At 36.5% G+C, this 16856-nt stretch overlaps 1 protein-coding gene across 2 annotated transcripts in view; it reads left to right on the top strand.

Annotated features, from left to right (window-relative positions):
• NSF (N-ethylmaleimide sensitive factor, vesicle fusing ATPase) overlaps positions 1-16856 on the top strand; it is a 130043-nt gene that overhangs the window by 24276 nt on the left and 88911 nt on the right. For both annotated transcript variants that reach the window (XM_080678926.1, XM_080678925.1), the window contains exons 6-8: positions 414-521; positions 1521-1596; positions 4247-4402. In XM_080678926.1, the coding sequence (XP_080535052.1) occupies positions 414-521; positions 1521-1596; positions 4247-4402 (340 nt within the window). The remainder of the gene's footprint in view (positions 1-413; positions 522-1520; positions 1597-4246; positions 4403-16856) is intronic.

Consider the following 16856-nt stretch of genomic DNA (forward strand, 5'->3'; position numbering starts at 1 on the left):
TGTGTCAGGCATTTGGTATTGGTTTTAGAAAAGCATGGATATCAGAGTCTCAGACCCAGGCTGACTCATGGCACTGTCATTTACTGTGACTCTGGGTCACATTCCTTAGCCCGTCTCTGGATCTCAGCTTCCTCACTAGTTAAAACTGAGGAATAATTTCTGTTTCCAAAAGAGTTTGTGAATATTAATTACATAACCTATGGTGATTGTTAGGTACACAGCAAATAACTCAATAAATGTTAGTTCCCTTTTCCTCTCATTGGCCAGTGGGTAGTTTGTCCATGGAGCAGGTATAAGAGGAACACATAGGACAAAGCTGCTTTTCTGCATTTAGAGAACATTGCTGATGATGTGAGAGTGAAGCCATTATATCATAAAGTGATTTTTCTGCCCTTTCCTTTTTTTCTACATAGCTTGTATTTAGCTTCAATGAAAAGCTTTTTAGCTTAGTAGTAAAGGATATTGAAGCCATGGATCCCAGCATCCTGAAGGGAGAGCAGGGGACAGGTAAAAGACAAAAGGTATGTTTTATTGATAATTTTTATTTGATAATCTCTATGATGTGAATTGTGCAGATTAATAGAATTTTCCTACCCATTCTCTTGCTCAGTGATTTCTTTCATATTATGCACTCTTCCTTTTTTTTAAAAAAAATATATATTTTATTGATTTTTTACAGAGAGGAAGGGAGAGGGATAGAGTGTTAGAAACATCGATGGGAGAGAAACATCGATCAGCTGCCTCCTGCACACCTCCTATTGGGGATGTGCCCGCAACCAAGGTACATGCCCTTGACCGAAATCGAACCTGGGACCTTTCAGTCCGCAGGCTGACGCTCTATCCACTGAGCCAAACCAGTTAGGGCTATGCACTCTTTCTTTTATGATAGTAGGGAGAGAAAATTGCTTTTATAGCAAGCATTATTATTAAAATACTAGAAGCCCGGTGCACGAATTCATGCACGAGTGGGGTCCCTTGGCCTGGCCAGTGATCGGGGGTGATCAGGGCCTTCTCGCCTAGTCATCCTCCCCGTGGGAGGTTGGCCGGCTGTGGGGAGGGACCGCAGGAGGTTGGCTGGCCGCAGGACGTTGGCTGTGGGAGCTCACTGACCACTAGGGGGCAGCTCCTGCATTGAGCATCTGCCCCCTGGTGGTCAGTGCGCATCATAGTGACCAGTCAACTGGTCGTAACAATCGCTTAGGTTTTTATATAGAGAGAGGCATAAAATACACTTATTTGCAGACCTACTAGTAATTTGAAATTTGTAATCCTGGTTGAATGCAGATAATATGTATTGTAAATAAATAATAATAAGACAGGCATTATGAAAAGATATATGCATTGAAATAAAGAAAACCGGAATAATTGAAAGGTAGTTATGACAAAAGTAAATATAAATTAGATGATGGTTGGAAGATTTGCTTTGCTCAGTGAGACCTCATTTCCTCTTTGTTTTTGACTTTGCTTTAAGAAGTTCAGAAGTCATGCTATAGACTACTAATTATTGTCTTTCTGTACAGATTGAACTAGGACTGGTTCTTGGAAATAGTCAAGTTGCATTTGAAAAAGCAGAAAATTCATCACTCAATCTTATTGGTAAGACTTACAGTTTTTAGAAGATTCTGAATAACTCTGTTATATGTGACTCGACTACAGTGATTTTCAAGTGGGAAAGAGAATAGGGGCATCTCCCTTGAGAAAGCTTTTCACAGAATCACAATGAGCTAATGTAGTAAAAGTTTAAAACCGTCACTAGATCAGCATTGTCTAATAAAAATGCAATGGGAGCCACATATGTAATTTTTAATTTCCTAGTAACCACACTATAAATAAAGAAAAAGATACAGATAAAATTAATTTTTAAAGTTTTTATATTGAGATAAGTTTAGGCTTACAGAAGATGTGCAAAAGTAGTTCAGAATTTCTGTATACCCTTTACCAGCACCCTCTGATGTTACATCTTAAATAACCATAGTATGGTTACCAAAGCTAAATTATCATGGTTACATTGCTGCTAACTAAATAGAGACTTCACCAGTTTTTTATTATGTCCTTTTTCTCTTTCAGGATCTAATTCAAGACCCACATTGCATTTAGTTGTTCAGTCTCCGTAATTTTCTCCAGTCTCTGACAGTTCCTCAGACTTTCATGGTCTTGTATGACCTTGAGAACTGGTCAGTTATTTTGTAGACTGTCCCTCACCTGATTGTATGTTAAATGCAATACTAGTGTCACTTTGATTAGTGATGGAGTTAAATGATAATGTGCAGGTAAATAAAGTCTTTCCAACAGATTCATATTATAGTCCTATTCTTTTACATTAGCCCCACTTTTAAAAGCAGATTGAACTTTAAGAAGAGTAACTCATGCCCTGGCCGGTTTGGCTCAGTGGATAGAGCGTCGGCCTGCGGACTGAAGGGTCCCAGGTTCGATTCCGGTCAAGGGCATGTACCTTGGTTGCGGGCACATCCCCAGTAGGGGGTGTGCAGGAGGTAGCTGATCGATGTCTCTCTCTCATTGATGTTTCTAACTCTATCCCTCTCCCTTCCTCTCTGTAAAAAATCAATAAAATATATTAAAAAAAAAAAAGAGTAACTCACCAGAATAATAATGCCATTAACTTTATAACAATTATTATTTTTTATTAATAACTAAGTTGATGTTTACTCCAATAGAAAGTAGAGAATTTTCTTTAGTTGCATACTATCATATCCAAGGTTATTTAATTTTCTTGGAATGTGTAGCCTTTTTTTATTCATAAATTATTATTCCCTCTTATTGTTTTTCTTAATTATAAAGTAAAATATTTATTTTATAAAATATGGATAGACACCCAAACACAGCTCACACAACTTTAAAAATTTTAAATTTTACTGTTTTCATACTATTTTATAATTTATTCTTTCTGATTAACATATTTCAACCATCTTAATAAATACACCTTTCAACATTAATTTTAATAACTATATAACGTCATTTTATGGGTGTGGGATATATTAAAACCTGTTATTTTTAAAATATATTTTATTTATTTCAGAAAGGAAGGGAGAGGGAGAGAGAGATAGAAACATCAGTGATGAGAGAGTATCATTGACCGGCTGCCTCCTGTATGCCCCTTACCCAGCATCAAGCCCACGACTCAGGCATGTGCCCTGACGGGGAGTTAAACCGTGACCTCCTGGTTGAGCCATCCTGGCTGGACTCAAAATCTCCTGTTACTGATCAAATATATTTCCACAGTGTATTTTATGTTTTGTACACTTTTTTGTTATCTCAAGGGAATTGCGTGACTTTCATACTGTGTAGGTATTTCTAAGTAATTTTTGCGAAGGTGTGATTGATAGGTTTTTCCCTTTGGAAAATAAAATTGTGGTGATTTAGCATACAGTAAGTTTGGCCACAAGAGGGCAGTAGAGTGTAAGAAAAGTATTTTCCGTAGCTTTGTAAAGGAAATGTTAAGTCCACAAAACTCTAACCATATAACTATTGTTTAAGATAAACTTTTCCTAATGCAACCTTTTCTTCCCTAATTTAATAAAACCTACAATATTACTTTTTTATGTATAGTAATGTATTCCAAGGCACTTTTATTCTTTGTATTTGTGATAGTTAATGTGATTCTCTGGAGTTACTTTAGGTGGCACTATAACATTTAAGTGAAATAATTTGTGTCTGAAAGAATTTGAAAACACAAATTTTGAAATCATTAAAGACTTTAGCATGATTTTAGACTTTGATGTACAAGTGAAGAAAAGCTAATAAGACACTAAACTTATTCAGTGCATCTTCCCAGGCTGAGAGGTTCATATACTCAATTATAAATTTAATCTAGATAAATACATGTATTTTTAAACACACTGGCCTTAGGAGCCTTGAGGGACTGCTAGATTTCAGTTATATTTCTGGCAGCTGGTGTTGTCTTCATCAGATATGCACATGGTGTTTCTTCTAATCAACCAAATTAGTTAACTTGGTTAGGATTCCATGGATTGATTACAAACGGACCACAGCATGAGTTTAGCTAGTCATTTTGAAAGTTTTTTACTGACCCTAAAGGGGGACCAGACAAAATAGTTAACATAGCAAAATTCATTCTTATTAGAAAATCAGCTAAGAGCATGTTGTTCATCTTTGTATAAGGGTAGCCTTTCTTTGTTCATTGAGGATGCCCCATGAGCTCTGTCTGTCTTTTTATACTTACTGATGAAGTTCTTGTTTCACATTTGATTATCTTTGTTTAACACAGGCAAAGCTAAAACCAAGGAAAATCGCCAGTCTATCATCAATCCTGACTGGAACTTTGAAAAAATGGGAATAGGAGGTCTGGACAAGGAATTTTCAGATATTTTTCGACGAGCATTTGCTTCCCGAGTGTTTCCTCCAGAGATTGTGGAACAGATGGGTGAGTTTAAAAGGGAGAACTTGATAAAACCTTATATTGTTTTTAAAAATAAATGTCATGAAGTCTCTTTTCAGTAATGTTTTAAAATTATTCTTCAGACCTTCCAAAGTATTTTTCTCTTTTAACTTCTTCTAAAAAAATTTTTCCCTAAAAAATCTTTGACAAGTTAGAAGTTTTTAAATTACATTTTAAATATATGGAGAAATCATAGAAATATTTGTGGTTTTGCTCCGCTTTTTAAATTTATTCATTTATTTACTTATTCAGGTCTGTTTTTCTACTGTACATATGTAGATATATCATTTTATTCAGTTATTTTAATGTTTTGCATAGGGAATATTTAAAAATTTCACCCCACTCTAAAGGTACACTATGGGTCAGATTTACCCTGCTGGATAATTATTATCTATTAGACTGTGGGCATTTTCTAATATTAGCTGCTGCTTCTTTGTAGTGTGCTGTTGCATTACTTAATTAGTACATCTTCATACTTAGTAAATGGATACTTGGTATGTTTTTATGTTTGGTAAGTTTGATCCAATAAGATAAATGTAGGGTATTCATAGGAGTTTCCATATTACATACAAAAAAATGCACTATTCATTTATCACTTCTTGAAGGTTTATTTAATTTATCTGTGTGAAGTGGCATTATTTGCCCTAGTGGAAATGCTGTCATGACTGTTTTCATATCCATATTATAAGTTGGATTGGAATGTGAGCCACAGAATACCTCAGAAAGGAATTTATAACATAACAGCTTCTGGCAGACTATTAGTATAAAAACAGTATCCAAAAAAAAAAACTGAAGGAATACAAATATATTACTCCTCTCACCCCCATCATTCTTTATCTTTCAATTGCTACTGGGAGATAAAGTATATTCATAATGGTGGGGATAAGAACTGCTTTCTAGGCACTAAGGGCTTGGTTCCATTAGCCTCCTATTGTTGGTAGCTTTTCTGCCTGGTTGCTCACTCTGATAAATTACAGGCGTAGCACACACCTGTTCACTGGGTAAAGGTCGAATTTGGAATTGGATTAAGAGAAAATGACAGAGACCCTCATCACCTGAATTTTATACACCTTGAAATGGCAATAACATACTTTTTTATCTGAAAGATACAAAGGCAAAGTCCATAAAAAAACAATTTTAATTTGGAAAATAGTAAAAAGCATGATAGTTCACTATCTTGGCAATGTATAATTTGAGGCATAATCCATAAAGCTTTTTTGATCAAGATATGAAAATATTATTTAAGTATATTGTAAGTATAGGCAGAGATAAAAGGATTTCAAATGTTGTAATTTATTCTTGTAGAATATTTTTTCTAAATTTCAAGAGCAAGCTCTGATATAGAAAGAGTCTAATGATTCTATTTCTTTGAGCATTATACTATCCAGCCAACAAGCAGAAAAATAACTGCTTCTGTAAAGCCGTACAGCCATACTTTTAAACTATGTTATGAATATTTTCTCACCATTGGACACTATGGAGGATTCAGCTGTTCAGACACTATAGTTTTTTGTTTTTTTTTTTTTTTGTTTTTTAAATATAGTTTATTGATATTTTACAGAGAGGAAGGGAGAGGGATAGAGAGCCAGAAACATCGATGAGAGAGAAACATCGATCAGCTGCCTCCTGCACACCTCCCACTGGGGATGTGCCCGCAACCAAGGTACATGCCCTTGACCGGAATCGAACCCGGGACCCTTCAGTCCGCAGGCCGACGCTCTATCCACTGAGCCAAACCGGTTTCGGCTCAGACACTATAGTTTTGTGTTTGTGCATTATCTAAACTCTGCTCATTGAGGCCTCTATCTGAGTTAGGTAGTTCATAAAGGAGTAAAACTCATATTGGTTGATTTGTGATTTTGCCAGCTGTCAAAGAATTTGAAATTAAACCAGAACAGAAACAGCATTCTGAGTGACTTTAGTCTGTGTTTCTGCAACCCATATCGAAACCAATTAAATTATAATAGTATGCTTTTGTTTTTATTAACATGCCTTTTGACTAAGGACCATGGATTTGAATTTTGTTTGAGTGCTACTATCCAGAGCTCTTCTTATGTACTTATTTTTCTAATATTTTTACACTAATTTAATTAGACAAAAAAAAAGTTCTGTCAGTGTTTGTTTGTTTTTTAAGTAATATATCTTTTCTCTTCATGGCTTTTTCCCCATCAAGAAGCATATGCTATAAATTTGATTTAAACAAGAGTAAATATAAAGCTACCTTGGCTTTTGAGCTGGATTGAAAGACATTGTCTTTATTCTGAATAAAGATTCTCAGTGTCCTAAAGCTACTTATTTTAATGTTAAAATGGCTTTGAAATAATTCTCTTGCTATGCATGTGTCATTCCCTATTTTCCAATAGAGGCTTTTTTTACTTTTAATTTTGAGGACTTATTGCACTCTAAGAATAGTGTGGTTATAAAGTTCGCATTAGGCGGTGGTAAAGGTATATAAAAATACAAATTGCTACTTTTAGATAAAATATAAAATAATGCTATATAAGTCCTTCTTATATATACCTGTTCTTTTACCCTGCCAGGTAGAAACAAAATTGGTTGATTCTTTTGCTTACTCTTGGTTAACTAAATAGATAAACCTGTATGGTTGTGGGATCCAGTTGGACACTGGGTATGATTAGTTAAATCAATTCAAATGAAAAAAACAATGATTAGAAAAGAATAATTATGGGGCTGTTTTGTTTTGATTTAAGCAGAGAACTTTTTTACTTTTGGCTTGAGACCAAATCATTATCTTTACCATGAAAGTCTAGAGTTATGTCTACTTTGCAAACAGGAATCTTAACTAAATGGATCTTTTTGCCTGTACATCAAAGTTGGAAGCTCAAAAAGTGATAAATTTAGAATTCTATCGTGTCATGTTTATGAGACTGATAATTATGCTTCTAGGTAATATAGTTCTTTCTTTTTTGCTTGTAAAACTTCATGTTTCTTTTAAAATTGAAAATATAGTTTAGATACATGCAGAATGTTACTGATGAGATGTAGGAAGACAAAAGGACTAACCAGAGAGAGACACACAGTTATGAACAAAATTGGGGATCAGATGAGGTAATATACATGAAATAAGTGTCCTATACAGGATGGGGCAAAAGTAGGTTTATAGTTATGAGTATGCAAAACAGAATTTATTCTTGCATTATTTATTGTATTACTTTTCATACGAGCAACTGCAAAACCTACTGTTATGTTAGTTTCCAGTCTTTTAGTTTCTCTCTTGAAGTACTTCCAATTATGTAATATATACCTTGCTGTTTTTGTTAAAATATTTTTATAGAATTCTAATTAAGGAACGCCTTAAAGGGGGAAAGGAAGTCACTTCCCGTCCTACAGACAGAGGAAGAAAGGCTGTGTGTAGAAATAGGAAAAGGGATTACTTAGGGGGAATATCAGTTTTGTTTTTGTTGTTGTTGTTTTCATCAGTGTAACTATGTACATTTTCCTTGTCTGTAGCAGTTGGACTCACCCAAACCCCTGTAGGGCAGTTCTTCCTTGGAAGTATATAAAAGCATTCACAAGAAAACTAGTCCTATATCTTGCATTTAGTGAATACCAAATAACTATTTAGTCAGAATATCCTCCAGGCCCTTTAATGATGGATGTTTAGTTACCAATGACCTCAAATCCTACTTTGTGGGATAATAGAAACACCTTTTGAGTGCCAGGGTAGAAATATGGGCATCAAGAACCAGTATCTGGAAGTACAGGTGAATAAACTCAACAGCTGATTGCTGTCCATGAGAATACTCAGATGTCAACTGAACATATATATACATTTGCCACATTTAGTCCTTTGCATGCAGTTTTGGAGCGTGCTCAGGATAAACGATTGATTTCCTCAGTTCTCATTGTAGCTCTTTTGTTGGCAAAGATAGTTTCTGCAAAGAAACTTTGTTTTTCAGCACCTCTGGCAATTACCTCTAAACTGTAAATGTCAGAGAGGAAAAAAACACACACACAAATCTTGTTCAAAGAACAGTGGAATAATTGTTAAAGAATTAGCATCCCTTAATGTAATTTTAGGACTAGGTTCACATGTATCCAAGGAAAGGGGCTTTGGTAGAAGTTATCCATTTTAGAGCTAGAAGGAAAAGGGTGTAGAAACACTAAATCTTCAAGCCTCATACTGTCCTTTGGTCGATCTATACCTTGTAGATATCCAGGCCACCAAGTGGGGAGGAAAGCCACTTGTTATGATCTTATGCCCCATTCTTCCAAACAGACAGTGTGTTCTTTTTGGTCCCCTTTCCTCTGTGCCTCCCTCTCTAAGCCCACTTTCAATCTGTATTTTTAAGGTTTCTTTTGAAATTCTAGAGGAAAGCAACTCTTTTCTGCTATCATATTTGAGACTGCTGTTACTCTATGAAGTAGAACTGCTGAGAGAGATAAGGAGCCTTTCAATCACATGCAGACATCTTTCAGATGCTAAGAACAGTGCAAATAAAATAGAGTGGAAGAAGGAGCGCTAAGGTTTTGAACATGCCATATTAGGGAGAGAGGGAGTTCTTGCTAAGATTAACATAAACACTGACACTCTTAAAATGCATTTTCACACCCCCACTCATGAGCAGAGATTGCAATTTAAATGGGGGTTAAGACATCTAGCCGAACTCCAGGGCTCTGTAAAAGGAACCCTAAGGCTAAAGAGCTTATCTGAAATTTGAAAAAAAGAAGAAAAAAATGAAGCTTTCTGACATTCATTTTTTTCCCTTGTATTAGTCATAACTTGCTTTTCAGCTATATTTTAGGTTTTGAATGCCAACCTGACATCTGTTCAAGTCTGCCTGTAATTTATTAGGAAAGCAAAAGAAAGCAATTGCTCGCTGGTTAGAGATGCAAAACTTCCCCCGTCTGGTTTTCCACAAAGAACTTATAGATGATACTTGGATATGAGGATTGTAACAGTTTAATAATTTACTAATTCTAACTGCAGGTTGGGAAATGTATGAAGTTCTTTTTTTAATTAGAAGAAAATGGCTTATGACCCTGTGATTTCCAAAATCTCTACAGTAGAATTTAGAGATCAAGCATACATTCTAAAAATAAAAAAATAAAAAAAATACTATTGGTACCTTTCTATAAATTGAAATTTTTAACCTTGAATTAATTTTCCCATTGGATTTAATTTTTAAAAATTGAATTTACTTACACTTGAATAGAAATAATGTGGCTGTGCCTATATCTCAGAGTCAAATTATATGCAAATGCAGCTGGCATTTTTTTATTTATAGACAAATTTTAGAGAAAAATCTTTTGGGGATGCAGAATTGTCTGTAGTGTCACCAATGGATTAGACTTGCTGGCAACTATAGTTGAGTTATGTATAGACCAATAATTTGGTCACTATAAAATTGAAGTCTAAATTTGAACCTAGTAAAGAAATGATTAAATAAACTGTGCTACGTTCTCCTATCCTCATTATGGAATACAGTGGAGCAAATCTTAAAGTGATATAGCTCTAAATACACAGATATATTTGCTTTATGAAAAAAAACCATAAAAGTAAATGCATTATAAAAGTCTCTACAGACACAGGCTGAACTGAAAAAAAAAGTTGTTTACTCCTGTGAAAAGGAAGTTAGGGTGGGAAATAAAGGAGAAATTTTTGTTCTTTTACTCTGCGTACCTCTGAGTGTTTTACTGTGATACTAGATTTCTACTTGTGTATTTAAAAACACAAACAAAAAGATATTATCACAGGCTATTTCTCTCTCCTGGTAGCTCCACTGTCAGCACAGCAAGGGAGCAGGGGAATAGGTGTGTCTCGTTCCCTTCATGAAGTTTCCTTGGAGGGGAAAAGCATTCCCAGGGCATTGATGGCAATTCCTTACAGGTGCAGAAAACTATGGCCCAAGGTCACTAAGCAAATCACAGGCAGAACCGGTACTAGAACTTGGTTCTCCTGGCTCAGGAACCCCAAAGCAGGAAAAGAAAATTATTTACTAAGTTTGTACAAATAGTAAGTTACCAGAGCTTGGACTGGAAACCAGGGATGTCTGGTTCCAGAGTCTGTATTCTGAACTGCCTCTCCAGATACTGAAAGATGAAACTAAGAATTGAGTAGTCAGTAAAGCCTTGAATTTTATGTCAGAGAATAGCCTGTGATGATATTGTTCCACTTTTGCCTTTTCTCTCTAATTATCAGATATTTACAAAGCTTTTCATATATAAAGGTTCTGAGAACTTAGCCATAATAGGTTTGGGGTATGAAAAGGAGAAGAGGAATTGTGAAAACACTGAAGGTCTATAGTTCTGGCCTCACCCCCTACCATTTCCTATATGCATTTACTAGTATAAATGACAACCTTAGCATTCAGAAGTTATTCAGTACTTTAGTAATTTGCTAGAATTCTACATAGTGAGTGTATGTAGAGGTAGTTATAACTACAGAAATCTGATCTTTGTATTTAGATGTCAGACAAGACAATTGTTTTAACTTTCCTCTGCTAAATAGTTAAACCACCTCCTCCTCCTTTGTCTTTCTTCTCCTTTACTCCTCCCTTCTTCTTCTTTTTAGATTAGAGGCATTTTCCAAAACCTCAGATTTTTGCCAAGGCAGTGAGAACACTGATTGAAAGCATAAAGATCTCTTTATCTGTTCAGGTTTTAAAGTTTGAGTAGAGAAACTGTCTTAATTGGGATTTCTTATTTTTCTTATCTCTGGCAGTTTTTCTGGAACTTGAACATGGCAAAAATCAGTACCTTGGCCTTGAGTAAGAAGCTTAAGTACTCAATATATGAGAGTGAATGAACTCTATAAGACACTAGGTTTTATAAATAAGTTACTTTTCTAGTAATCTGATGTATTCAGATTGTCATGAGTTAAAGAGACATGAAGAGTTGGTGGTAGGACTGTAATGTCTAATAACTCTAGTCCACTTTCTTCATGTGCTTTTTGATACCCCTCAGAAGCTCTGTTTTAAGTGAACTGTCAACTTAGAGATGGAACATACATGTTAAAATAAAATAATCATTGAGAAAACAGGAGGAGATTGCTAAAGTAACTGAACATTGGTCTTCTGTTGCTCTAAGACGATTATTTTGTAAAAGACTTTCTAGTGTACAAGACGCAACTGTGTCCAGCTAATTGGTATATAGCCACCAATTAGTTTTGTTTTTACTTTGCCATGGTGATCCAGCACTGACTGCTGAGGGGGCTACGGTTCAGGCCCAGAGAGAAGCCCAAAGACAGAGGCAGGGTCTGATCCGCAGCCTCCGAGGCAGCTGTTGATCAGCCGTTGCCTCTCTCTTTCCAGGCTTTGCCAGCAGCCGGGCTTCTGTTTCTCTCCAGGCCTCTGTGGGGGCTGCTTATCAGCCCCGCCTCTTTGATCAGACCCGGAGATAGGCCCAGAGACACTGACTGGCATAGAAACCAACCAATCAAAACCAAATCTGGGTGAACTGTGAGGAGCCAATGGCTGCCCAGGAGGCAGAGCTTTTGATGCTGACTGGCATAGAAACCAGTCAATCAGAACCAAATCTGGGTGAACTGTGAGGAGCCAATTGCTGCCTAGGAGGTGGAGCTTTTGATGCTGACTGGCATAGAAACTGACCAATCAGAACCAAATCTGGGTGAACTGTGAGGAGCCAGTGGCTGCCTAGGAGGCAGAGCTTTTGACGCTGACTGGCATAGAAACCGACCAATCAGAACCAAATTGGCCGACAGGGGAGGGCAGTTGGGGGCGAGATCAGGCTGGCAGGGGAGGGCAGTTAGGGGCGATCAGGCAGGCAGGCAGAGGCAGTTAGGGGCAATCAGGCAGGCAGGCAGGCAGGTGAGCAGTTAGGAGTCAGCGGTCCCAGATTGTGAGAGGGATGTCCGATTGGAGAGGGTGCAGGCTGGGCTGAGGGAACGCCCCCCAACCCCCTCTCCCCCCATTCACAAATTTTTGCACCGGGCCAATAATATATATACACATATATACATATATATATATATATATATATATATATATATATATATACTGTTATATATATATATATATATATATATATATATATATATATATACACACACACACACACACACACACACACTGTTGACCACTCTTGAAATTTCCTCTTTACTTGGTTTCTCTCACTGTAGGGATTTCAGATTTTCCTTTACCTCTCTGGCTGTCCCTTCTCAGTCTCTTTTGTGTCCTTTACCATGTTGGAGTTCCTCAGGAGTCTAAGACCTATTCTTCCTCACTCTAATTATTTTCTCCAAAATTGATCACATGTATCTGTAGCTTCAATTAGTATCTTTTTTTAAAAAAAAACCACACTTCATTGATTTTCCACAGAGAGGAAGGGAGAGGGATAGAGAGTCAGAAACATCGATGGGAGAGAAACATCGATCAGCTGCCTCCTGCACACCTCCTACTGGGGATGTGCCTGCAACCAAGGTACATGCCCTTGACCGGAATTGAACCTGGGACCTTTCAGTCCGCAGGCCAACGCTCTATCCACTGAGCCAAACCGGTTAGGGCTGGTATCTTTATGTCATTCACTCTCAAAGATGCATATTCTATCTCAGTCTCGGTTTAGAGCTCTGGATATTTATCAGCATATGGCTATCTCATGATTACAAAGGGAGTTCAAAATTAAACTCATTCAACTGCCCCCATCCATTTTCCCTAAACATGCTTCTACCTCTATGTTGTCTATCTCAGGCAATGATCTAGCTGAAAACTTTCCATAACTCCTCTGTTCCCCTCACCTCCCATTTCCAGTCAGTCACACAATAGAGTGTCAGTGCTGCAGTCTCCTCAATATCTCAAATCTTCCCCGTTCTCTCCATCTCCCCCACCACTACCTTCCTTCAGGACACCATTATCTCTTGCCTGAATTGCTCCCTAAGCCTTCAGCCTTGCCCTTCTCTAATCCATTCTCCACACTGTAACTGGAGCGATTTTTATAAAAAGGCAAGTCTGATCCTGTCACTCCACGGGTTAAAACTCTTTAGTAGCTCTCCTTAACTCCTTCCATGGCTTACAAGCTCTATGTGGTCTGGCCCCTGCCAAACTTTCCCGTCTGCCAACCTGTGCCCCTCCCCCATGCTCTGGGTTCAGCCACTGCTCTGGGTTCCAGCCAGCCTGTGCTATTTTCAGGTCCTCTAATTTGCCATGCTACTGTCTCTTACCTGCTTCTATATCCAAGGTTGTTCGTTCACCATCTTTTTATCTAACTCCTCCCTTTAGGCTGCAGCTTTTTTCAGGGTGTTTTTGGCTTTAGTGTTGTTCCTCTGTGTTCCAATAATTCCATATGTTCTTTTATGCATTATTACATTGTAATATAATTGCTCATTACATGTCTGTATTCCAGACTTTTCTCCCCATGTCTGTACCCCCAGAAGAAGAAACCTTGCTCATTTTGTCACTAGTATATTTTCTGCTCCTGGCATGGTGCCTGCTCATACGGATTTTTAAGAAACGAATAAATGCCAAGAACTTGATTAACCTCAGCTGTAGAACACTTTGACAGTTAGACCACCTCCTGCTCTCAATATGTTTCCAGTGTACTTGGGAACAACACTATTATTTGCACATCCCAAAGTAGTATCATTCATATGTGTGTGTATATATATATATATATATATATATATATATATATATATATATATGTATTATATATGATACTACTTTATATATATTTTTTATATATATTTATTTATTTCAAAGAGGAAGGGAGAGGGAGAGAGAGAGAAACATCAATGATGAGAGAGAATCATTGATTGGCTGCCTCCTGCACATCCCCTACTGGGGATTGAGCCCACAACCCTGGCATGTGCCCTTGACCGGAATCAAACCTGAGACCCTTCGGTCTGCAGGCCGATGCTCTATCCACTGAACCAAACCAGCTAGGGCAAGGCACATCCTTTAAAAGTCACAGCAGGTATTTATAATTCATTACTAAATCTATGTAGGTCCTTTTAGATTCCTTCTTAATCTAGGAAAGACCTCTTGCATTGATTTGAAATAGAGCTAGACTCCAGAAATAAGGGGAAAAGTATTTGCTTAGGTTCTTGTCACCTACTGTCTGCTTCAATGGGAAATGCCATTCTTATGTATGGGTGCTGTAAAAACAGTGTTCAAAATTAAAGGCATCAGGTCAGTATAGTGTGTAGTGTGTGTGTGTAGTGTCTGTGTGTGTGTGTGTGCGTGCGTGCATGCACATGTGTGTTTTCTATTTTACAAATTATAAGAGTAATGCATCCTCATAAAATAACACAGATATGCAGAGTGAAAATTGATATCTCCCTTCCTTTTACCCACCCCAATTTTACTCCCTCTCCTAGAGGTAATCACTGGAAAGAGTTTGGCAGGATTCTTTTCAGACCTCTTTCTAAGTATTTATATACATATGTGTTTTTGACTGTGTGAACTCTGTAATGTATAGATTTATTTTTCTGTTTAAAGAGAACAACACAAGTCACCATTCTGTGACTTTTTTCTTAATGTATCATGAAAGAATATATTGATAACATTTTATCTTTCAAAAAGATAAACAGCATTAGCAAAATTTTATCTAAATAAGCCCTGTAATGGTAAATTAGTATCTCTTCCTCAGCAGTAAGAAGACTCTTGGGCACAACAAACAAAGCTGGCTTTGAGTCGGCCATTACCACTTGTCACTTGTATAGCCCTGATCCTCTTAATACTTAGGGCCTTGGACCCTAAATTCTGTGAGCCTTGGTACCTCCACCTGCATAGTTATTTATTTTAAAAGTTTATTGTCAGGATAGCATTAATGTGTATAAATTTTCTAACACAGTACCTGGCTCACTATCAAACACTTTCTAGATGGTATGTGATTGGTATTGTTATATTGCCAAAAGGTGCTATAGCTCTGTAGAAGGCAGAAATCTTTAATCCATTTACTTTAATCAAATGTTTAGATATATTCTCTTATCTTAAACTTTTATTGCTGTTGAAAACAGTTAACATGCCTTATATTATGCTGTTTTGTAATTACCCGTTTTGAACAGTGTTTGTTGATAAGGTAGTCAAGGGGACACTTGGAAATATTTTTTTAAATTTGTGAACTCATACCTTGGCTGATTTATATTTACTTTTTATCACATTCCATCAGTGAGGAGCTGATAAATGTTCCACCGCTTCTATAAATCTTGTCAGTTTCTTATATGTGAAATACTGACTTGGAAAAACAACAACCATCTTGATAGACACAATAGAGAATAGGATGTCGGAGGAAGGGAAGTGAAAGAAAGAATGAGCAATAATGTTAGCAAAATGCTGCCCAGAACTAAAAAAAAATTATTTAGGAGAGTACTTCTACCATGATTCATCAAGACTTTTCTCGGAGTTCAATCTGATTTGTTACTTGGAGCAATCTACCTTTGATAATATGTCCATAATTTAAATTTTTAAAACAAAACGAAGCAAAACCCTGCAAGAAACTTTTTAATAATTAACATTATATTCTTTCAGGTTTTTCAAAGAAGTTAGAGTAGACAGCAGTAAATCCCTTATACCATTTTACTAATAGTGTGAAATTTGAGATTGAAAGTTACTATAGATAATGTATTCAATACTCAAGAGATTTATATGTGACTTTGAGTTCTTCACTAATACCTCTGGCTTTAACACAGTATCTTTTCTCTGGGCAAGTAATAGTTTTGAGTCCTATTTTTATTCCAGAGTGACTGAAAACTGATATATAAAGACACACACATCTGTACCTTCTATACTGTCTATACTAGTACATGTATTTACTCGAGTTTATTCACAGTGATATAATTTTTTAGAAGTGCTTTGATTTTAAAAAATCTATCTAGAATCCTGTCATGAGGGAGAAAACTTAGCACGACTTAAATGCCTTTTGATAATTAATGGTTACTATAGGATAAACCTATAATTAGTATGCTGCTAATCCACACATCAGATAAATTCAGTCAAATCTCAAATATACGTAGGAGAATTATCCAAATTGCAGATTTTTAGTGCATTCCAGGGACATTTCCATGGTGATCCACAACAACTTTTTTGCCTGACACTTTTTTCTTTTACTGGACTTTTCTTTCCATGAAACTTCTCTTTATTGGCTCTTACTTTTCTGTCTGCTACCTGATTACTTTGGCTTCCTCTGCAACTCTTCCTTTAGGCAACTGATTGTGGCTGTGATGAGCTTAGAAAAAGATAGGGAAGACTCACTTTACATAGTTACAGATTTTCTGTAGTCTGATTTTTCTTTATCTGGCTATAGAAGACTGACCATATGTGATACTAAATGATATAGAACACAGCCGTTCAAAATTCAGATTTGTCTTAGAAGTGGTAATGGTTCCAGCTAGATACTGTGTCAACATAGGAGAGAAAGATGATAGTTTATTATCATAGTCTAAAGATTGAATCAGTTGACCAAATTATATTTCTCATATATATTTGGTTTTCATCCACAGGTTCTGACTCACAGCTCCCAA

The sequence above is a fragment of the Plecotus auritus genome (genome assembly GCF_963455305.1).
Source record: "Plecotus auritus genome assembly, chromosome: 7".
In the NCBI taxonomy this organism is placed as follows: Eukaryota; Metazoa; Chordata; class Mammalia; order Chiroptera; family Vespertilionidae; genus Plecotus; species Plecotus auritus.